The sequence below is a fragment of the Cinclus cinclus genome, chromosome 3, assembly GCF_963662255.1.
Source record: "Cinclus cinclus chromosome 3, bCinCin1.1, whole genome shotgun sequence".
Classification (NCBI taxonomy): Eukaryota; Metazoa; Chordata; class Aves; order Passeriformes; family Cinclidae; genus Cinclus; species Cinclus cinclus.
The window spans coordinates 91,708,796-91,732,893 of NC_085048.1; the positions used below are offsets into that span (position 1 = coordinate 91,708,796).

A 24,098-nucleotide genomic window follows, 5' to 3' on the forward strand; every position below is an offset into this window, starting at 1 on the left:
CTGTGTCACACTGGCTGCTTGCTGTTTGCACCTAGTTTACTGTAGATGGTGAACAAATTTTATTGCCTGTGGATTAGCAATGCATAAGCAGGAAGGAAGGATATGACAGCAAGTGAAAAAGCATGCTTGGACTTCAGCATTTATTAATGACCTGTTTTGTTGGGTTTTTTAACTTGAGCCGAGAGGATGGGGAGGAGGGAGTGAGAGAACACAAAGGCTAGAACAACTTCATAAGAATTTTGTGCATGAACACAATTTTCTGGTGGAGCTCTGTCAGCCCAGGAGAAAACATGGGCATCCTGCCATGCAGGCCCCTTTTAGCCACATGCTGTTTTTTGGACATGTAGAAGACTTTTCCATACCAAACATGTTGACCCCCTCCCTCCCTCCCTCCCCTGCCCCTAACAACCCTCCTCAGCTGGGAAAGCTGGATGAGAGACAAAGATGAGAGCTTCCACCTTTCACAGTCTTTTACTACTGTATGACTGAGGGATTGTCAAACTATTCTCTTACCGTTCTGAGATGTCAGTGCTAGCACACAGTTTTTACTATACAGTGAAAGGGACATTGAAAAAACAGGCCAGCTTACCCCTATCCCCTCCCAAAACCCAGTTTTATCTATTAACTCCAGGGCATGGGGTGGGGAAACAGCAGCCCTATCCCTGCCTGCAAAGACCATGCAGGCTGTTTTTGGCAAGTTATCAACTTCCATTTTCTAGAAAAGCTGGTTGTGTTCTTCAGAGGTGGGTGTCAGTGAATGTTGTGTGCTCTTTGGTGACGGTGCTGAAGCCTTTGATGACATTGACAAGATCTTCTTCATCTACATACTGTAAGGAAGGGAAAAAAGACACATGTCAGCCAAAGCTGTACCAGACTAAAGAGGATTCTTTCATTTCTCTTTCTTCCTACCCACTAAACACAGTTCTTAGATAAATAATGACATTTCTAATGTCTTCCCTTTCCTCCCAGGATGAGATAAGACCCTAAAGCATTCAAACACCTGAATGCAAAGCAATTGGATTTTCACAATAAGCAGCAAGTTAAAAAAATACAATAAATTCCTTCAATTACTCTGTATCTCTGACAAATGGTCAATAATACAGTGTTTGGTACAGTTTACTGGGGAAATTGGAGCCATGAAAAGAAAAAAATACATATTTACATTTTTGCTTTATGTAACAACCATATCCACACATAATTTAGGTAAAAAATTTTGTTCTTCAGGCTTCCAAGGGAGTATCTGAGCTTCCACTTGCACTCCTGCATTAGGCTGGAGAAAGTTGAAAGCAGGAGAGGAAGAAACCATTTCCATAGCCTAAAGAGAGCAGTAGCAGTGTTACCTGCAGATTTGTGTCCAGGGCCACTACAGCCATTCACTATATTGACTTGCAAGCTGGACAAAATGTTGAACCAAACTTTGAAACCACCATTCCTAAGCTACTGGGTGTAATAAAAAGAACTGACTCAAAAGCATTGCAGGAGGTTTGTTTGCAAGAGTAACTGAGCAGAAGCACAGGAGCAGAGACATAGATTCAGGGCAATGTAAACCAATGTGCAGAGGAATAACGGAAGAGCTGCTGATTTGATAAAGCAGCTGAGCTCATGCTATCAGGGTTGTCTGCCATCAAAAGGAAATGAAAATGTTTGCTTTCCAGCCTCTGCCACTCCTGAAACTCATTGGAGTATTTTAGAACTAATTCTAACATGTATAAGGGGGTAATTTGCAACCTAAACTAAGTCATGGTGTAAGCCCAAGATAAGTTGCTAGAGCAAGAGCTTCCCCTAAGCAGCAGAAAGCTGTTCTTTTGGCTAATGAGATCACAGAAGGGTGCACCCTGGGTGAGTTGTTGGTCTTCAAGGAATTAAATCACAAGGATTTGCTAGCTCTGAGAAAATGGTGTTGCTGACTCATGATAACACTGATTTGGCAAGTCCATGAGCTGCAGAGTGCAGGCTGAAGGTTAATCTGTACCTACAGGGGTTTTGCCTAGAGTTAAGTTATCACTGCTTTCTTTCTTAAGCCTTGTCAGCTGCCTTGGTTCTGTTGGGGTCTAAGTGGGTTTGACAGTGATGGAACCAACACCCCTGTACTGTGGCAAGCCCGTATATTCCAGCCCTTCCAGCTCTTTGGTGTACTGAAGGTGAAAGTCTGAGGAAGCTACTTGGATTTATGTGCCAGACTATGTACCAGTTGATTTGGATTTTGGACAAGATCCACTCTAACTTGCACTCACTAACCATCTGATTGTGTTGCTACCTCACAGGCCTTTCACCCCCATTCTGTGTCCTTTTTGGGAACTTCAATTTTCATCTTTTTCAGGAAATAAACTCGTGTCTCACTGGCCCCTGAAGCCCTTCTCAAGTTTAAAAAGCCTGTTTCCTGGTGACAAGGAGGAAGGCAGGTCATCACTGTCCTTGTCCTGAACAATCATATCCTGTATATGTGTGTTCAAATCCCTGTTGATGACACTGTCTTGTCCTGTCCTATATGAAAAGAGAGGCCGGGACACTTTGCCTGCCCCCAGCCTTATTCTAGTCCCAGTGGGCAGAGTTTTGAATTCATTTATCACACATGCCAGGAGATCTGAGCATTCACATAATCTTTGCATTGTGATGGAGCAGAGGACAGAGAGCAGATCTCCTCAGCAACCGAATTAACAGAACAGGAGTCACTAGAACACAAGCTCCTGCTTCTAAATGTGTGAAGGAGGCCAAGATATCCCACCTCAGACATGTACATTTGCTGAATTGCATGGAAAGAAAAATCCACCAAATAGAAGGGAATTCTTCAAGGTGCATTTGCATGATAAACCACAGATTTAACAGTTCAATGGAAACCATAAAGCGATGCACATGAATCCCTTGCATCCTGTAAGAACTGTGTGTGATCACCTGCAACTCTAGAAGAGAACAGTAGACTTCAAGAATTTTGAGGATCTAACCTATGACCATGTCCTTCTAGGCCTTTTGGCTGTATCTCCAGGAAGTTATGACATTTAGACCTTTTACACGATTCCAACAGAACAGACAAATCATCTAGTAGGTACCAATCATCTAGTAGGTGATGCACAGCAGCATCCCAGAGGAGTAGGAGCCCTTACCAAGCCACGACCAGTGGTGCGATGGTTGTGAATGATGGCATCCCAAGGTGATTCATCAAAAGTCTTCTTGTCATAGAGGTTGAGCAGCTGGCTGACACTGCGATGGAGAGAAGCAGGGGAATACGTGCGGCTCAGCTGGCCCTGACTCGGCCTCCTCCCCTCAGCTGCAATATGGAAACTGCGGTTGCTGGTGGGAGAACCAACCCCTGGGATTTTTGTATCTGCTAGTCCCTGTGAGGAGAAAGTAATAAATTTAAAAAAAAAAAAAAAAAGGGCGTGGTTTTAAATAATCTAACTGAACAAAACCAAAGCAGGAGTGGAAGAGAACAGAGAAAACCATGCATCAAAATCATGCAAGTTATAAACAGAAGGAAAAAAACCCAGACCTTGCCCTACTGCAGAACAATCATATCATTAAAAACAAACAAAAAACTACAAATTATAACCAGGATTTTCTCCATTTTTTTTCTTTACCTAATTTTTTTTTGAAGTACCAACAAGCAGAAGTCCAAAGATTTTTGATTACCAGAATGATAGCCCAGACTTGCACAACAAGAGGATGCTTGCAGACCTTTTCATGACCAGGGGAAAAGTCATTCACCCACCAGGAGAAACATGCAGTGTGAGATGCCTTTGTGCATGCTTGGGTCATCTGACACACCACACGTCTGACCACTCTGCAAGCTGAGGACTCTACCTCAAAGTGCATTGTGTATCTTTTGAGAGTGACGCTGCTTGATGAATCGGATGTGTCAGCAATAGTTTCAAACTGAGATTAAAGAGAGGGAGGAAAAGCATTAGGCCAGGGCAAGGTGCAATGTAGGTGTACCTGACAGAGGGTGTGAATTAGCTGCAGCTCTGTGAGGGAGAGCAGTGTAGCAGGATGTGGGGGAGTAGGGGAACTGGAAAAGAGCAGGCACTATTTAATTTTTAAGTGGTCAAGTACTGTGTGAGCAGCTGGCATTGCTTGCCACGACCTCACTAAGAATTGTAAAGCAAGCAATTTTGCCCCTCCACTCCATAGTAGCTCTGCCCTCATTTCTCAGATCAGTCCTTCAACTGCTGCACTAAAGAAACCTCCTTTCTATTGAGTCCATGAGCTGCTGGAAGAAGAAAAAAAAAAAAAAACAGTAACCAAAAAAAAAAAATAAAAGAGAGGGCAAGAACACGAAAAGGAATTGTGCAGGCATGCCAATAGCAAAGACATTTTAAAGTCAGGAGGAGTAACACAAGATGACAGACTGTAGAGGAAAGGGAACAAAACCATGACACCAAAAAAAAAAGAAGTTTCTTATGCTCTTAGCCTTTGCCAGGAGAAGGGGCACACTGGAAATCCCATTGTTTCCAAGAGCTTCTTGGTTGAGGCACAGATGCAGTGTCTGGGCACCGAGACAAGAAGGAACAGAATGCGTGAAGGATGCAGGAGTCACTATGCTGCTTGATGGTGCTCACAGGAAAAAAAAGCTGAGAAGTGACAAGAAGAATCATCTCACGGCCAGTGCCTGGGAAGAAGCATGAAAATGGAAGGCATGGCTGCTCCCATTCTCAATCCCATAACAATTGCCATATTCCTTTTGTTTTGCTTTTTTAAGGGGTAGGATAGCACTACTACTCTGCTACATGATAGTACACATTTTAGTGCGTTCTTTTTCAGAGTTGTAACTTCTCATGATAAAAAGCCTTCCTCTTTATCGCTTCCCAGCAGCCCTCCTCCTGTTCCACTGGTGGTCCCACTGTGGGTCTATGTGCACAAACACATATGTGAATTTTGTGAAGTTCCCTAGCTTTTTCCCTGATTACTATACTCCAAACCTTCCTGGCATGCAGCTTGCCCTAGAGCAGTCCAGCTGGGTGGTAGATGGATGCTGGCAAGAAATAAAGCTTCTCCCTAAGTCTTGTTCTTTGCAGGCATATCTCCTGGATACCTGACAAAGACTGTCAGATTGATCCTGGTTAGCCATCCACAGCAGGCAGCTAGGAACACATGAAAGTTCCCTCTGAAAAGCACATTTTATCATCTACCTTCTCACAGCATGCCAAAGACTTCCCTGCTCTACTGCAGATGTCAGCTACCATGAGGTGACAACAATGGCTTTGCATTTTCTGTGACTCCATAACCAGTTTGTCTTAGGCATCAGAAGCATTTCAGGGCCTGCAGACCAGGTGTCCCCAGGCTCTGTTTGGACTAAGCACTTGTAACCTTGCTCTGTGTGCCCACACAGATATGGCCCATATGGGACCAGACAGTCCTTTCCCTAACACTAAACAGCCTCCATTTGGTAAACAAATGTACAATAAAATGTTGGAAGGAGGAAGAAAAAGTCTGTGTATGTGTTTGATGGGGCAGGTATCATGAATATACATTGGCTGCATTTTTCCAAACGTACCGGATGGGTTTCACCTGATGAATACACACTCATTGGTGATGTTCTTTTCTGGAGTGGAACTAAAGGAGGCCTGTCTCGTGCATAGGGTTGCTTGTGGACCTTCCTCTGAAGAATTAAGGAGAGAAGAATAGCCAAGAGGATCAAACCTAGAACTACCATCAGCACTGCAAACCACAGCTCATTGTAGAATTTTGCACGTTTGGACTCCGCTTTGTCCTTCTCTCCAGGTGTTGTCAAGATCAGACCTGTAAAAAGAGGGATTAGGGGAGAAAGGGACAGTTATTTCAAGAAGCATTTAACAATATGCCATCCCTTTTCTTGCTAATAAATTAGGCAGAAATTTAAGTAATTTTGTCGTCATGTGCTTATTTGCACTTATGTTCAAGGTGGCATAATGGTTCAATATGCTAGCAGGCTGCAATAAAAAACTTACTACCCTCAAGAGACCCTGCTTAAAGCTCTGGCATTGCTGCTTAGGCTGGAAATCACCACTGCATCAGCAGCTCTTCTGAAAGGAGGTGGTGGTGGAATGTGAGGAAAAAAGGGTTCTCCAAGTAACCTTGAAAAGTGGAAATTACTACAGTAATTTCAGAGCAGTACAGACAGAGGACATTCTCTCCAGAACAACTGTGCAGTTACAGGCCTGTGCAGTTAGCAAAAGAAAGGGAGGAAGGCTTTAATACATTAATACAAAAGCAAGCAACATGAAACATTTTATATTCCTTTCCTCCACCTGCTAGAAAACAAAAGTCACTTGGTTGGCTTTGCTCATACACAACAAAAGTGTAAGAAATCTCAGTGACAGTATTTCCTGGTTATTTGCAATCCTACATGTATAACCAAATTCTTGGCCAAGGAATTTTCAACACCCTTGATTGCAAGCCTCCTCTGCAAGTTGCCCACAGTGCATTCAGGTTTTCAATAGACTCTGGGTAAAAGCAGCAATCAAAAGAACAAAGGGGCAGAGTGTGGAAGGTGGTAGATGTAGAGCAACAAGAAACATTTTATAATGTCTTTAAGCCAGCCTTGCCTGAAATTCTGCAGGATAATGGAAGTGAAAACATGAAAAGGGATATAAGGGAAATGCAGAGTGAAGAGTAATTGCAAATATAGGGCAGATCTGTTTTAAAGAGCTGAACAAGATGCTACACAGAAAAAAAAAAAACCTTAATTAAACCAGATCATCAATTAAGTTAAAAACAGTTAAAACAAGAAACTTACCAGGAAAAAGCACAACATTTTGGAGCAATATACTTATGTAAAAAGAAAAAAATATTACATATCTAAGGACAGGATCTGAAGCTAATCATGAGAATTGTCCCACCCCTAGAAATGTTCAAGGCCAGGCAGAATGGGGCTTTGAGTAACCTGGTCTAGTGGAAGTTGTCCTGCATGGCAGGAGGTTGGAAGTAGATGATCTTTCAAGTCCCTTCCAACCCGACCATTTTATGATTCTATGATGCTTGGACTCAATGATCTTAAAGGTCCTTACCCACCTAAAGGACTCAGTGATTCTGTAAGGTAAAGAACAGAAATCCAAACATGGCAAAAAAAGCATATTGCCTACATACCTCATAAACAAGACACTAAGGAAGCCCCTGATACTGCAGTGAGATGCCCCTGGCATATACCAAATTTCAAGTACAAACACATCAAATGACCAGGTGCTAGGTAATTTCTTCATGTATTTACCAATTCCCTCTCCAGCATTGTACTTGATGACTGGTGTCATGGCACTCCCTTCATCGGTGATACATGTCACTTGAAACAAAAAGGCTGAGCAAAAAAAAAAAATTAGAAAATACTGTCAGCAGCTGAAATAAAAATTCTTTAGGTCCTGCTTTGTTACTATTATTAACCAGCAAACAGCCAGGTCTAAAAAAACAAGGCAGGAATAGCACATAATCCATCATAACCCACATGAGTCCCATACCAGAGCTTCACAATTCTTTACACATAGGTATTGAAATTCTAAACTATAAACTATGGCAGATTATAAGCAATTGTCACTATGATGTTGCTACAAATTGTGTTCCTCTTTCACTAGTCAATTCTTCCTCTTCCAGTGCAACTGGCAACTTTCAATTTTTTATCACTTTGCCCTAAATCCTTCATACTTCATTCATGGCTAAAACAAACATTAAGAACATTTGAACAAAACCAATAAATTATTAGCACCATTGTAGTAATCAGTAAGACAAAAAATAAATTGCAAAATTCTTTGACATGCAATATCCCAATGAAATGAAAAGAGAAAACATTTTTCTTGCTGCTTTTTCTTTTCCTTTCTTCCCCCTGTTGATAATTTCCTTTTATCTTTGAGACTGCAAATTTCTAAAATGAAACTATTTCAAAACATGGCTGGTTCCAAGACCTACTGACTTGATTTGATTAAAATGAAAATTCAAGTTCCAGTCTTTCTTGAAACTGAAGATTTCTATACATTTTCCTGACTGTAGCCCTGAAGGATGGAATTGCAACATAACTCCAGGATTTGGGAAAGCTTGGTGCTCTCTGTGAATCAAAACAGTCTCACCCAGTCAGGTATAATGTTTAAGAGGAATCTTAGACTTGGGATTGCAAGGGATTTTTTTTTTTTTTTAAAGTTCAGCATCCAGTACTGTTAATTTAGCTCAACAGGCTCTCCCAGACAGGAAGCTGTATGAAACTGACTTTTGTCAGATGTCCTTGGCAAGTAGAGCTCGGTGTCGAACCCGCTGTAGATGCGCTGCCCGCTCTCCGTCAGTGCGTACTCCTTCAGACGCCCGTTCAGCACGAAGGTGAGACTCCAGTCGATGTGGATGGTGGACAAATTGCTGGCCACAGAGAATGGAGCCATGTACCGAGGTGCTGCAGAACAAGAAAAAAGAGCTCATTTCTAGCCAATAGGCTAGAAGTGATTTGCTGAGTTAATACAGTGAAGAGAAAGATTCTCCATGATACAAGCTCTCTGCCACATGCACTCCCTCTCTCTCATATCTATGTGTATCATTAGAGAAAATACAAGGAGAAAATAAAAAGCTGCTGTAGCATGCCAGCCTCTGTACTGAGAAAGCAGAGACATATCCTGAAAACAAATACCAAAGTCCCTCCCTTTGCCTTTGTGTATGTGGTACTGACACTAAAACTCTAGAAATTAAGTTCCAGCTTAAGGCAGAGAACAGAGAGACATAGGAGGTTGTGCAAGCCTGACTGCAGCAGGCTGGGCTGTGGGAACTGCTATGAAGTGGATTCTTTTGCAAGCCCCAAGAAATTGCCAAGATCATCTTTAACACATGCACGTATATGAAAACATGGGGTTTCAGAAAAGTGAGAACAGATGGCAGGCAGACAGAAAAGAAACCCAGAACTCACTTCAGGGAGGAAAAGTTCATAAGTTGGGCTCAACAGCTTGCTGACAAAAAACTTCATTTAAGTTTGAGGCAGTCCTTTCTTGTGGTGTTGCCATTAAGCCATCTGCCCTGTATTTGCTGATTTGTTCATAAGAAAGCTGCTTGTCCAGCTGCACTTTGCTGCTAATTGCCCACTGTCACTAAAACAAGCCTTGGAGGCAAGAGGAAGCAGTCAGAGGGACTCAAGGAAGGAGGCAGTCAGGAGGACTCTGGAAACCTGGTGTGAAGAGGTTAGCAAGGCAAGAAAAGCAAGACTGAAAGGACTTTGGACCTAGTGCGTCGGGGATTAAAACTTGCTTTCAAATCCTTTTGTTCCATGTGTCTCACCAGTTCCATATGAATTTTCTCCACCTAAAAGTTCATAATAATTTTCCAGCCTTTTAACTTGCAGTTAAATAAAATACAGCTCTGGACATAAGGGATCTTCCTTTTGGTGGTTTTTTTTGCTTGTTTGTTTGTTTATTTGTTGGTTTTGGTGGTATTTTTATAGTTAGTTATTTTTTTTGTGTTTTTTTTCCTTTGTTTTTGGTGTGCTGTTTGGGTTTTTTTTTTTTTTTTTTTTTTTTCCCCCAGTGGTAACATTAAAGAAAATCTGGACCTATTCCACCTGAAATTTTCAGCTAAGGATGTATCAGATTACAGATTTTGAGTAATTACTTGGCAGAACTACCAAATGATGCAAAAGGGATTTTTAGAAAGGTGATTCTGAAATCCTGACATGAGAGAAAAAGTGAACATCGTCTTTGCCCTGACCTGACAGACTGAGATGAAATGCCCATCTCATCTGTTATGGAATGACTCTGGCTACAGCACTATAGATCTTTTTAATAAAAGCTGATGTTAGACTACTACAAATTCAGTTTTGATGGCAAAATCCATTCTGCCTGTAGGCACAGGTCCTGCATGTTTAATTTCCATGCTTACCACCGCATGGCCTTACAACACTGCCTGCGGTGGTTGGACAGCAACAAATTCTTACTTCAGTGTTCACAAGCATCCAGTCATTCAGATGACATCCAAGAAAACTTTTATGAGCCCTAGCAGAAGTGTGGCATGAATTAGGACAATAAGATTGTTCTTGAAAATAATCACTAGGTCTCTTTAAAGATCTCCACTACTTCAAGGTATTATTTATGGCAGTATATTTATTACTAGACTTCAGCCTTCTGGCAATACTCGAACACTTTATGTTCTGCAGCTTTGCTGCCCATTTTCAGTAAAATAAAAGGTTTCCAGGTTCTCAAGATAGAGGATGTGACATCAGATGATGAGCAAAGAAATATTTTTGAAGGAATGAGCAAGTTAAGCCCCAGAGCAGAATTTCAATGAATTTGCAGTAGAGATGCAGTGACCAGGGACATGGAAGAAGAGGTTTCTGGGGACGTCCTCTCTCTCAGAGGTGGGGAAGTAATTTGGGCCTGTGCAGCCCTGGGCCTCAGAAACTGGCATCAATGGTCAGTGAACCATTTTCCATACTCACGCTCCTTTTCCGTAGTGAATCCGATCCATTCGGAGGCGCTACTGCCAACAGAGTTGTAGGACACAACTCGCAGGTTGTAAGTTGTGTAGGGCTCCAGGTTGGATACATTGGCACTCTGCCCTTTCCCTGTGTACTTCACCTCAGTTGGGCCAGGACTGCAAGCCTTCACTGCTGGCTGTAGGTTCAGAGGACACGCCACGAACACATGGAGCTCGTAGCTGAGAACGGAGTTGAGATTTTGATGAATTAAGGTCCTTAATAACATAAAAGCCAATCCCACATTTCCCCCTAACTGCTGTCTGTTCTGGCTACTGGAGAAGAAAATAGATCTGATCCCAGTTTTTCTCTTTGAGATTTTGGTCCTAACTGTCAGATAACTGAGAAATTGTGGTGGTAACAAAGTCACACTCGCTGTTGATGCCTGTTACCTTGCTGCCCACTTCTGCACGTCAGTATTTTTGCCTAACTAACTCCAGATTGCTGCTCTCTCTTCACTGCCAGTTGAACTCACAATTATTTCATTACACAACCACAGCTGTCAGACAATCACCTCCACTCACAACAGCTTATCCTTTCTACCTTCATCCTCACCAGTATCCTGCTCAGGAGAAAAGCAATCACTGTATGTAAATACTTCCCAGAAGGTGTTCAGGCCACAGGGAATATTACCACCAACATGCCAAGGAAGGAAGACAGCTGCCACAACTGTCCAGTGCTCTCAGTCACGCAATTCCAGCTCAAATCGTTTTGGCACCAGCTCCAGCCAAGGTGTGCAAGTCCAGCTGGGTGGCAGCTCCTACCTGGTGACGATGCCGTTGGGCGACTGAGGTGCACTCCATTGAAATGAGGCATTCCTGGAGGTCACGGTGCGGATCTGTGGCGGAGGCTGCTCTGAGGGCGGAGCTGGCTGTGTGGTGAACTCAGCCATGGGTCCTTTGCTGCAACAATTGAAACAGGTGCAGGCCTCCACGCCAACGGAGTACGTGGTGAAAGGTTTTAGCCCATGTATTGTCTGCTGGGTGGTAGTCCCTTCTGACAGCTGTAAAAGTTAAGAGGAAACTTCTTACAGCTTCACAAGTACTAGTACAAGTCACAAGCACCACAAATACTAAACAAGAGTTAATGGAGATGAATTAACCCCAGAAGAAGACCGACAGAACATTCTGCATGTCCTTTAAGTCTGACACGAATGCAGCTGCTGTGTAATGGGAACACTGTGTTTTTCTCCCATTATGAAGCTAAAGGACGCTCTTCAAAGGAAAAGACCATGCCACCAAGGGCCTCAAGACGTCTTTAGTTGAGCTGTGACCACTGCATGTTAACTGCAAATGTCATTCTCAGCAACAGAGAAGCTGAAAGCCATTAAACTCCCTGGGATGAGTGGTACTGAAGCAGAAAAGAAATTAATGTGGAAAATAGCTCCATGATAAATGTGCTAGCAAATAATCATGCATATCTCACAAGCTTCGTCAATGTGGATACAGGAAACAGTGCTGGGCAGCATGACACCAATGTGTCTGGTGGGCCAGGCCTCTCCCAGACAGGAGAATGTGCACTCTGGTAGATACATCTGAGTCAGGAGCCAACATGATGCTGCTCTGCATTCAAATAGACTTTGTGCTGGGTGAGCCTGTTAGGAAACTTTCCTAAGCTCAGCAAGGGAGACCTGGCAGTTCTGGCAAAGGAATCAGTGCCCTGTTCTGAAACTGCTCACAGGGACTGCCACTTCACCTTTTTGCTGTAGTCATTTGTTGGTATAGCTTTTTTGAAGCCAAATAAATAAAAATATGTAGAAAACACCAACAAGGGGCAACATCTGCTCTCATTTGGCAGCATGTGATTTAGCAGAGTTCAGCAAAAAAATAAGAAAGAGAGAGTCAAGCAAGCAAAGGGAAGCGCTTGGTACTTCTTGATGCCAGAGCCAGAGCCGAGCCAGCAGCATGGCAGGTGTGAATGGAAAGCCATGCAGGCACCAATGGGACAAACTGGCTGAATCAGATGCAGACACAGCCAAGTGCACTGGAAGGAATAAATGGGTAATGTGAAATCAGCAGACAGCTTAAGCTCACGGACAGGACAGTGCATTGCAGAGCAGCTAACTATAGGAGGCAGGAGAGAAAGGCAGTCTGTGACCAACAGCAGCAGCTTGCAAGAACAAAATTGTTAAAGGTAGAAAATACAAGTGGAAATGGAAGTACAGAAAAAGTGTTGACAATACTCACCACCACATCAGTCCCTCTGGTACCATTAGAAAACAGCCTGTAGATACTGACCACCCCATTAGGCTTAAGAGGGGGGCTGATGCTCACCACAGCCACCGTGGACGCCACCGTGTTGAAGAGGGGAGCTCCCAGGCCCTCGGGAGGGGCAGGGCCTGTCTGGCAGTGGGACCAGCTGCTTGGTGTCCGGCCCATGGAGTTTACTGACCACACCTTCCACACAAACAAAGAAACTGTTAGCAAAGGACTCAAAGGACAAAACACCTGCTTTTAAACAGAGGGTCTACTGCAGCTCTACGGACACTGGGTAAATAAAACACAGCGCAACGGCACTCCTGGAAAATGTCTTTTGATGGCCAGACAGCACTTGCGTTGACCCAGCAATTTTTTAACGCAAGAGTGGAATATTTCCCACTGCCACGCTTAGGGAAAAGAAGCAAAAATCATGTCTCACGCAGTGTGTGCTCCCATGTCTTTTTCATACCTGACCCCCACGCTCTGAATTCCTGACACTGTCTGTGTCACACCATGCCAAGAGGAGTCCTGGAGGAGCTGCAATCAACACAATATTTTCAAAGACATCTGAACAAAAATACTCATATCTGGTCCTGACCATTTCTCCCTTCCGCACACTTTCTTCATGTATGCAGGTAGCCCTGATGAATTCAGCCCAGCCTTGAGTGACTCTTAGAAGTTGCATTCACCTTGACTGAATCACACAAGCCAAACTCTGGTTATTCTTTAGAACCGGTGTGTTTTACAGGAACATCCCTCTCTTAAAAATATTCATGTATCGGTTATTTGGCAACATTTTCAGTAACTCGTAATACAAATAAAGCCCACTGAAGTGTATAGTTAATTCAGCATCTCTCATTTATTTTCACAACAACATTTGCTTTATTACATGAGCACAAAGGCAATGACTTCAGTTCCAAGATTTCAAAAATTAGCAGCTTGAATTAGGCCTGATTAAAACCCACATGTCTCTATGAACTATGCCTACTGATTTTGTCAGCTACCCAAAACCAGAGTGATCTGCAGACTACATAAAACTCAGCACTTATTAAACACACTCTCCAACAAATCTGCATGAAAATTAAATTTTGCTTTCATCAAGGACCGAATAAACATATGGAAGGATGTATAATCTTATTTATCAAAAAGCATTTGTATAATTAAACACGAATATCATAAAAGGTTGCCTTAGGTCATCATTTGCATGAGTAAGTAATTTGTAGAATGTCAGGTACAATAGACAGAATAGATGGATGTGTGAGCATATAGGGTTAAATTACTCAATATTAGCAGCCACATAGTGATCAATCAGAATGATAGATCTAAATGGCAATACAAGAGGACTGTCTGAGCGGTTTTTAGTATAAGTATTCCTTAGTAAGCTTTCATATTGAGCAGCTCTAACTACAGTAAAACACATTCTTATGATATCGGCTTTGGGCATTGGTTCTGGGGAAGGGAATGGCGAGACTGTGTCTCAAAAAAAAAGGAGGTTTAGAAACATGAGGTCTTCAAAATTGACCCTGAATCCTTCCAGCTTGATAATAATTTCCAAGAATGCAAGACACTTCACAGGAGCCTGGGAAAGGAAAAAGGGATAAAAACAACTAAAGTGGCTTTGAAGGCTGTAGTTCTGCCAATTACAAACCCAAAGATCCTGCCTGATTGCATCAGTAACATACGGAACTATCCTAAGTACAAATGATGCCCTGCAATAAAAAGCTCAGCCAAAGCACTTTCATTTCAGTGGAATCAGTAATACATCTCTGCTGTGCACTATTCATAAAGTCAAACTCTGTTCACTTTACTGCAGCAGGTCAAACCCTGTATCTCAGCTCAGTTTCAGCTGCTACAAAGATTTACCCACAGTCATTCATTTCAAGAGTCATATTTCTTTGTGGAAAGAATAAAACACATATGGAAAGAGCAGCTCTGAGTGTGGCACTGGCACTGTCTCAGTGCTTATCTGGGCTCAAATGCTCCAGTTATATCCAGGCTGTGGCCTTAATGAGCACGGAGCGTAACAATGATGAACCTGACCTGCTGAGCAAGCTGCCCACAGCTAAAGTGAAGGTGATGAGTTAGGAACAGAGCCTTCCTGTGTAGCACAGGATTTCAGCTTCAGAATGAGACTGCCAAGGAATTTTGGAGGAGAGAGGGATGCAACTTATTTGGGAAGCAAACACTTCACCGAGGGTTGGATGGAGACTGCTCCCTTCATCAATCCCTCACCTATCATAGGTGCCTACACCTTGTCTTTCAGGACTCAGTCTTAATTCACAGAATAAACTGAGCTGGAAGGGACCCACAATGATCATCAAGTCCAACTCCTGGCCCTGCCTAGGACCATTCCCAAGAGTCCTACCATGTACCCAAGAGTGTGGCCCAAATGCTTCTTGAACTCTGTCATGCTTGGTGCTGTGATCACTTCCCCAAGGAGTCTGTTCCTGTTACTAGAAAAGGGCCAGGAACCAGAAAAGGCCACTGTCACAGAACATAGAGAGGATTTCTTCCCTGTCCCAAGCAGTGTGTGGTCCTCTTGTGCCATAGAACTGGGACATTTATAGCAGAGATGAGTCCCTCTGACCCTGGGACACTGTGCTCCCCATTATCTCATTTGGTCTTATATTATCAGGACTGATGTGCATTTCAGAGGAAGAAAAAGAGCAAAACAGAAGGCTTAGAATTCCTGAGTGTTTCTACTGTCAGAGCAGCCCAGTCACCTCTGGGAAAAACAGCAAGAAAGGATAATGACAGTGGGAGGCCATCACTTGTCCCAGTGCCGACTTCCACAGCTGCATTCAGAATTTCATTACCGGATGCCAGCGGCTTTGAATTGCTTAAACAGAGATGAAGACTCATTCTGCCCTAAAACCTGTGCACAGAATAATGGGAACATGATGTGCAGACGAGTCTCTGGTTCCTTTGAGCCTGGGAACGGGCTGAAACCAGAAAAGAAACAGCAATGTTCTTGCCTCTTCACCATTGTAGTATCAGACACCAGGGTTATGGGGTTGGGAGACCAACTGAGGATACTCTGTTTGGGTGACAGTGACATGCAGATACTCCTTACCTCGCTCCTCATGCACTTTCCTCTCCTTTCTTAGGTGAGAACAATGTGACAAGGCCTCTTGTACTTGAGCACCTTTACGAGCACCCCTCCTGAGCTGATGGTGCTGTCCTCACACACTGCAGTTTATTGTCACCCTATTGCCAGGTCTGGGGTCATTAGTGTGGCCTGAGGTTCTAATAATGATCTTGTAAGAACAGTCCCAATTCAGTGCAGCCTGGCAGAGATTTAGGGGACACCTCACTGTGACCTGTAGCTTCCTTGTGAGGGACAGTGAAGGGGCAGGCACCAACCTCTGCTCTCTGGTGACCACTGATGTGACCCAATGGAACAAAGTGGTATCAGGGGAGCTTTAGGCTGGAAATCAGGAAAAAGTTCTTCGCCCAGAAGGTGGATGGGCACTGGAAAAGGTTCCCCAGAAAAGTGGTCCCAACGCCAAGCCTGAGAGAGTTCAAGGAGGATTTGGACAACACTCAGGCACATGGTGTGACTCCTGGGGTGTCCTGTGCAGAGCCAGGAGTTGGACTCAGTGATCCTTGTGGGTCCCTTCCAGCTCAGGAGGTTCTGTGATTCTGTGACTCTATGCTCATCCGCTTCCATACTACACCTAAATGGTTGAAGGACTCCTTCAGGAGTCAGGTAACTGAAGGTCCAACCACATGCTCAGCAGAGGAAGTCTGGCCTGCTGCCCCTCTGGAGTGGGAATGCCCAGGTGGATGACCCATCTCTGTTCTTGGGATGCTCCCAGTGATCCCTTTGAAGCAGTTTCATTTTGCATGAACACAATGAAATCAAGGTTGACTGGGCAGAGTGGGAGCAACCAAGAGGAGACAAGATTTCCCAGCCTGGCACTTCCTTATAGAGGTCGAGGGGGAGTTATGTCCCCACCATGCTGCCACATGCCCAACTCCCTGGAAAAAAAGGTGGAGGCCATGGCCATATTTGTGTGGGCCTGACAGACAGACATGCCCTGAGTGTGCCTTCTAGACAGACACCAGCTACTCAACCCTGCCAAGACAGGAAACCCCCTGTCTTGGAAACCCTGGAAACTCCAGCAGAAACCCCCTCAGTGTCTGTGAGTCTGTAACAGAGCTTCTGAGACAGCTGTGACTGCTAAACAGGACTTGTGAGGATCTGAATTCCAGATTTACACTGACCTAAGCTGGAGTCCCTTAACTCCCTTTGCTTCTGCTCAACCATCTGTAAAAGGATGGATGGTTATAAAAATTTCCCTGTGAGAATTGCTGTCCAAGTAAATCCTGGTCAGTGTTTGGAAACGCAGGGCAGTAAATCTGCACAACTGACTGCAGATGGAAATGCTGGTGTTAAGCTACTTCTTTGCAGAAAAAAAAATGGGGCAGCACGGCAACAGAAATCACAGTGAGCAGCATCTTGAAAATCAGAGGTCATAGCTTCTAAAAAAGTTACCACTAAACAGTCATGGATGGAAGCTGTTGCCTGACTAGCCTGGTTAAACTGAAATTTCATTATTTAGGCTTTTGTAAAAAGTTTTTTGGGGTCATAAACAATTTTACAAATTGTGGTATAATCAGCACCAAAAATATTTAATCACATTCATATAGAAATATAAAGAGCCTAATAGGCGGCAGTATTGCCTTCTTAAAATTATGAAAGACCACATGGGAACATAGAGCAAACAAAAAGCAATCACATATTAGGGATGTATTAAATGACAAAACAGAAAGAGCAGAAAGCCAGGAAAAGTTTCTTGTATCTTGACTTTCTGAATATTCTGCCTCAAAAAGCATTAAGTCTGACATCATGGTGCATGGCTCAGCACCCTGCCAAAAGATGTGCTGGTGTTAATGGCTGCACTGTCCCAAAAAACCAGGAGAGGGTTCTGAAATCAGCTACCAAGGGTTCCTTATTAATGTTTTGTCAATCTGCTGGCCTTTGGCTCAGACTGCACTTTGAAGTGGAGCCAGGGAGAGAAGAGAGGGGAGAAAACTCTCTGGAAAGTGTATATTCAGAGGACTGAAAAATTCCAGTTACAGGTAACTAAGCTTGGCTTTTTTCCATCATAAATTGAGCCTTCACAGATCTCTGCTCCTGGAAGAAACCTGTGATCAGTCACTCAAAATGATCACAGGACAACCTGAAGGTTTATCGGTATAGCAAGAAGGGGCAAAACTTATGAGAAGCAGGATGGGAAGTTCTGAGAAAAGTCACCTTACCACGGTGAACCTGTTCAGGCTTAGTAGAGCTAAAAACTTCTGCCACAAGGCAGAAACAAGGGCATCAAAATCACCTAGGGCATAGATACAGAATAATCATGTTACTGTAGATGCTGACAGGAGAAGAAGCCCATGAGATGACTTCCATCCCTGAACCAAACAGATTCATCGGCTGCAATACACTTGAAACCCCAAATCTGCAGCAAGGAAGCTTTATTTTGAACTAAAACTCCTGCAGAGGGAACCCTCAGGCAGTGAACAGCCTATGGAGAATGTGAAACTCTCCTTTATTGAAGAGATCTCACCAGGCAGAAGAGTGCTGGGGCCAGCTCACCTCAGTGAAGGCAGCAGTCCTGAGCTGCTCCTGACTTCCCAGGTTAGGAAGAACTGGGATACTCTGCATAGCACAGAGGCCAGATGCTTCTCACCCTTCCTGCTTGCAAGAGAGCAAGCCAAAAAGCTGATTACCAACCAGCAGTGGCTTCTGGTTCCCTCCATGTCCAACAGGCACTGTGCCTTATGCCACTTCACACTGTGCTTAGTCTGTGGTCCATCACAGGTGTCTCTGCAAGGGACAAGATCTCAGCTCTGAATGTGTCAGCAGCTTGCACCAAATTCCTTCAGGCACTCAAAAAACAGCCTTTTGCCTTACAAAAATTCTCATTAGTAAGTCACTACCTCTCCTTGGCTTTGAGCACTGCTCAGAGCTGTAGGGAGTTAGGGAGGGCTGTAGGTTCTGGGGAACCACGAGGTCAGACCAAGCCAGCCCTTTTACATGTGCACCTAACTCTACTTCTGTGTGTAAGAACTTGGATCTCTACTCTTACAGTAAGCAGAGACTCCGCACACCAGTGACTGCCGGTCATTCCAAAAGGGATTCAAGGCTGGCACTGCCTGGCTCATGCCATGAGAGTAGAGCAGTTTGTACCACTCCTCTCTTTCTAAAACTGTTTCATGGAGACCTCAAAGACCCAGCACTTCTTTGAGACTTTGCTTGGAATTTCTTGACTTGACACTCACATAAATGCAGAGTTTTCACAGTATAATTATTTTCCAAGATAGTAAGATATTTTAGGGTCATGTAAGATCTGACATCAGCAAAGTCAGAAACATTTCCCTCAATTTTTGGTTATGTTCAAACAGCAACCTTCAAGACAATTGAAAAGACCACAATCCTGGCTGGTTGAAATTAAAGAAAGCCAAAGAACCTCCCTCTCACCATCAACTGCAGCATCCTTCACAAGTGCTTGTGAAATGACTGGCCTAGTGGCTGGCTGATTTGGAGTCACGTTATGTCAGCAGAACTCAGAGCACAAAGCTCATCTACCAAAATGTAACATTCACACTAGGAGAATGTATTCACATCTGGGCACTCCAGTGTCAGGCAGGTACTAGCAAAGCAGAAAGTATAAAAAGTGGGTGTAATTTATGGTGGACAGAGCAAAGGCAAGGGAAAGGAAGTATCCATTCATGTGCAGGGGTGCAAGAAGGTAGTAATCAAATGTGTGCTTCCTGATTGCCCCTTCTCAGATTCCCCCATACTTTTCCTTCTTCAACATTATTAGTCTCCTTATGGAGGTCATAAACATATAAAGGGATAGATTTCAGGTCCACACTTCTACTGCTGTGTTAATTATAGCCTCTTAACATTGCTATTCATCTCCACTGTTCAAATGCTAATAATAAAACTACTAAACCCACTCTGGAGAAGGGAAGACAATAGGCAAAAAACTTTGGAACTTAAACAAAATTACCAGATTTTAAAGGAAGCTCATTCTACATAACATAGTATGATGCTAGTAATTAATGAGAGATGTAAAAAGATTTACCTCTAAAAGATAGAAAATGAAATAATTTGTTTCCTATGAGTATATAATGAGATAGTTACCAAGTTCCCATGAGAGAGATAAGCAGATATTAAAAGGTCTTTCCAATACCTGTAATGGCTAAGGGCAACAGCTAATTCAATAGATTCGATCAAAATCACCACTTCTTTCTTTGCTTCTGATTTATTACTTTGGCTGTAGTTAGTCATCACTCATTTTAGTTTGCTTTTCAGCAGTCATAAATTATGCCTCATAAATAAAAAGATACAGTCAAGGAAATCACATCAAGCCATCTACAGCCCTGGAGATTATTTTCCCCTGGTACTCACACTAATGTCTTTTTAAAGGATAGCTTGCCATGGTTTTGAATTTGTTGGAATCACAATTTACTGAGAAGGTTCTTGCAAGAGTGGAGCTGTAAGAATCCCACCGGTAAAGCTGGATGCCAACAAATCCAGTCTAAAATCCATATTTAATTTAATGAAAAAAAAATGAAGGTTTTGTTGCATCAACACAATTGAACTTAAGATTTTGTTGACAAGAGAAACATACTGCCTGAGGTGGGCCTTAAGGAACAAAATTATGTGGTTTCAAATGGCCCTTTTCCCTTCTACTAGGGGAAAGGAAGTATCTCATTCAGCAAAAGAATATGTAGGGTAGGTATCATTGCCTCAGTGAAACAACATTGTTTTGTCTGCTTTACTTTTTAGAAGCTGAGGTCAAGTGTGGTAGTCTAATGCAGATGTAGTATGAGAAATTCTCTTCAACTGGAAGCAAAAACCTCATAAGAAAAGACAGTCTTACAAACAAAACAACAAGAAGGGAATGAAAGAAAGAACTATTTTTTTTTAAATGTCACTGCTTTGCAGTGCATCTTTCCGTCAGAGAGATGGGAAGAAATGAGGAATTAAAAGAATGAAGAGGAGCCAGATATGAGGGATATTACAAATGGGTGACTATCCATCACTGGTCAAGCAGAAAACCAGTTTTACCTGCAGAAGTCACTGACCTGTTTGTCAGTAACAAATCAACACAAACTAGAGCTCAGACAACAATGTGACAGACAGGTTGGTGAATCAAGTGTCCTTCCTGGCATTGGAAAGTGACAAATAGGGCTAACAAACTCTACACACCATGTAGTTGGTCCTTCCTTAGTCATCATGTCTTTGAACCCATTTTTTTTTTGTCTTTATCTCTCCAAAGCCAGAATATTGCTTGTTTTCTCTTTGAGAGGACCAAATACATATTTACCCTGGCGTGTCTTGGGGTGTTTCCTAGACCCTTCACTTGGCTGCAGTAACTGGAAGGTTGAGAAGAACTCTCCACACACAGGAGAGATGCTGTGCCTCCAACAGTGATCAGAGGTAAACAGCTCCAGCACTGCAGATCCTGTCTTGGTGCATTGAATGGTCCTCTTGGAGAATAAACCTCTGCAGGAAGCCATAAACCTTTCTGAAGAGGGACAACTGTAATTTTCTGTCTTTTACGTGTTCTGTTCCTGCCAAATAGAAATAAGGATGTGTCCTAAACCAGGAAGACATTAAGCCATTAATCTAAAGAAGCCATTTTAAGAACACAATTAAGTGTAATTGTGGAGGAATGACACTGCATTTGCATGGGAATCACACCATACTGTGGCAGCTCTGCTTTGCACTAAATGCCACAAATCCCTGCTCAGAAGGGCCTTCCCTTAGCTGAGAAAAACAGGTTTGACTCCATAGGCTGCTATATGGTAACACTGCACATACTTTCAATGATTCCTGAGGAGGGCGTACACATTGCAAACTCGTTGGGCCTCATGAGCGATACGTTTGTTTAAATCAGGGGCATTTTCAGGAGATCACGCAATAGCACATGGTTAATAGAGTTGGGAATATCAGGCAGAATTCCACCAAATACCAAAAGATGCTGTAGAAAATGCAAGTATCTAAATGTACAACTAGACCAACAGAGGGAGTTTCAAAGATGCGTTTTGGAGTATGCAAGTAGGCACTGCATGCCAGTCAAAAACACACTGCAAACTAGCAGGTGCTGATATGCTCATGCAGAACTGGCCCTTTAAAGTATAAATGTGCTTCCTGAAGAACAGCGATGTAAGCATTTGAGGGCATAGTCCCTTTCTTCAGCACAAGCTCCTGAATTCACATCATCATTTCTGGAAGTGCAACTTTTGCACCTGGTTTTATAAAACCTAATATTCAGCCGAAGTTTCCAGGAAAACAGCAAATTAAAAATCAACGAAACAAACCAACAAAATCCAATGAAAAAAGAACTCCCAAAAACCCAGATTCAGAAGTCCTGATTTCAGGTCCAAAGAAGCTATTAAAGCATTGAATTAAATCTTAATCCCTCTAAAAATGCTGGAGAGAGTCCCATCACAGCACTTTGATTTTATCTGCATTCTGCTGGAGGAAATTCAGTTGCATTTAAAGTTTTATGTCCAGCAAACAAGCCTCAGATACAGAGACAGGAGAATCAATATCCAGTTTAAGTGAAATATAAATCTGGGTTTCATCAGCATAATAGCAAAAGCCAAGCCCTATACTTATGAATAACTTGTCTCACAGGCAAGATATAAATTGTCAACAATGGAGAAGCTTAGAACACATCCCAGAGGACTGCTGCAAGTGACTTAAGCAGAAGACAAACACATGCATTGAAAAACCTCTCATGGTGAAATAAATGGCCACTGGTGAAAAAAAAAACAAAAATGATTTAAAGTTCCAATCAAAAGCTCTGCCTGGTTACAGGGCAGAACCAAAGCAGAACCAAGATAAAAAGCTAAGTCTTGAATACAGCACAATAAAGCACAGGAATCTGATCAAGAGGTTTCTTTTCTTTTTTTTTTCCTTTTTTTTTTAATCTGTCACTGATAAGTCATTAAAAAATGTTGGCTGAAGAAAGTCTCGGGGGTATCAACTTCCCAAAAAAACAGCTTCTGACTGAGATAATTAAAAGTTAGTCCAGCTGAGAACATCCCACAGCCAATATCTACAACATCCAGCTTGGAGAGTTTTTCTTCATCTAAGAAAGATTCCTAAAATGTATGATTTGGGTCTGCTACCAATGCTTGCTGTCTACTCAGCCCTATCTGCACTTTAATTCACATTCCCCACAGATCCTGCCTAATGCGGCAAGGAAATCTGATCTAACAATAGTTCTGCTGACACAGACTGTACAATCTCCACCCTTGCAGATGCGGGCATGGAGAATCTGATCCAAAACTCAGCTGGATACAGCCATGAGAGCCTGGTCTATCTGGACCTGCCTAAAGCAGGGAGTTAGGCTAGATGCCTTCTGGATGTCCCTTCCAAACTGCATGCATGACTTGATGAGTCTACGACATGCGTGCATGCAGCAGCTGGATAGACTACTGTGATAAAGCAAGTTTTTAGGTTTAATTCTTCATGGTTTCTGGCTACTTAAAGGAGAAAGCAATAGCAGTGGAGCAGAGCTACCAAAGAACCTGATCTATACAGTGTGCACTCATCAAACTTGCAGATGACACCAAACTGGAGGAACCAGTTGATGTGCTGAAGGACATGTCTGCCAGTCAGAAGGCCCGAGAGAATGGGAATTTCAGCAAGACAGATGCAAAGTCCTGCTCCAGGGGAAGAATAACTTCTTGCAGCATCACAGGGTCAGCATTACTGACCCACTAGGGAACACCTCTGCTTCAAAGGACCTAGAGGTAGAAAGCTGAACATAAGCCAGCAGAGTAATCTGGCAGCAAAGATGGCCAGCATCCTGAGTTGTTTAACAAGAGCACAGCCAGACAATTAAAGGAAGCGATTACCTGCCTTTATTTAGCGCCTATTTTGTTTTGGCCCCCAAATACCAGAAAGATATTGATAAATTGGAGTGAGTTCAGTGGAAGGCCACCAAGGTAATCACAGGGTTGGAAAAGTGTCTTTAAAGAGAAGCTGTGGAACTTCGGCTTGTTCAGCTTGGGGAAGAGATGGCTTTGGAGGGACTTGATTGCAGTCCCCCAGCAGGCTAACAAGAGCGTGGAGGCTGTTTCTTTACTATGGTATGGGCTGGGAGGGAACAAGAGAAAATAGGTGTAAGTTCAAGCTAAAAATGGTTCAGACTGAAGATAACAAAAAACTTCTTTGCAGTGAGGACAGTCAGGCAGTGGAGCAGACAGGGTGTAAGGTTACAACTTCCTCCCCAAAAGTTTTCAAGATGCAACTGGATAAAGCCCTGCAAAACCTCATTTGACCTCTTTATAGACCCTGCTTTGGGCAGAAAGCTGGGCTGGATGGCCTCCTGAGAGCCCTTCCAACTTGAATCATCTTGTGATCCTATAAAGCCAATGAGACTGTAAAAGAAAGATTGCTCCACCTTGCTCAAGAGGGGGAACGCACTGTTTTGGGTATATATTAAAGAAAATAAGAACACCAGCCATCAACA

General features: G+C 43.0%; 1 protein-coding gene across 1 annotated transcript in view; it reads right to left on the minus strand.

Annotated features, from left to right (window-relative positions):
- Positions 1-631: 631 nt before the first annotated feature.
- The window catches only part of USH2A (usherin), a 374,892-nt gene continuing 351,425 nt past the window's right edge, over positions 632-24,098 (minus strand). The window contains exons 64-72 of the mRNA XM_062490428.1: positions 12,583-12,792; positions 11,161-11,399; positions 10,361-10,578; positions 8,162-8,338; positions 7,181-7,264; positions 5,489-5,733; positions 3,799-3,870; positions 3,102-3,332; positions 632-827 (exon numbers count right to left, since the gene is read on the minus strand). Of these exons, the coding sequence (XP_062346412.1) occupies positions 738-827; positions 3,102-3,332; positions 3,799-3,870; positions 5,489-5,733; positions 7,181-7,264; positions 8,162-8,338; positions 10,361-10,578; positions 11,161-11,399; positions 12,583-12,792 (1,566 nt within the window). The 3' untranslated portion in view covers positions 632-737. The remainder of the gene's footprint in view (positions 828-3,101; positions 3,333-3,798; positions 3,871-5,488; positions 5,734-7,180; positions 7,265-8,161; positions 8,339-10,360; positions 10,579-11,160; positions 11,400-12,582; positions 12,793-24,098) is intronic.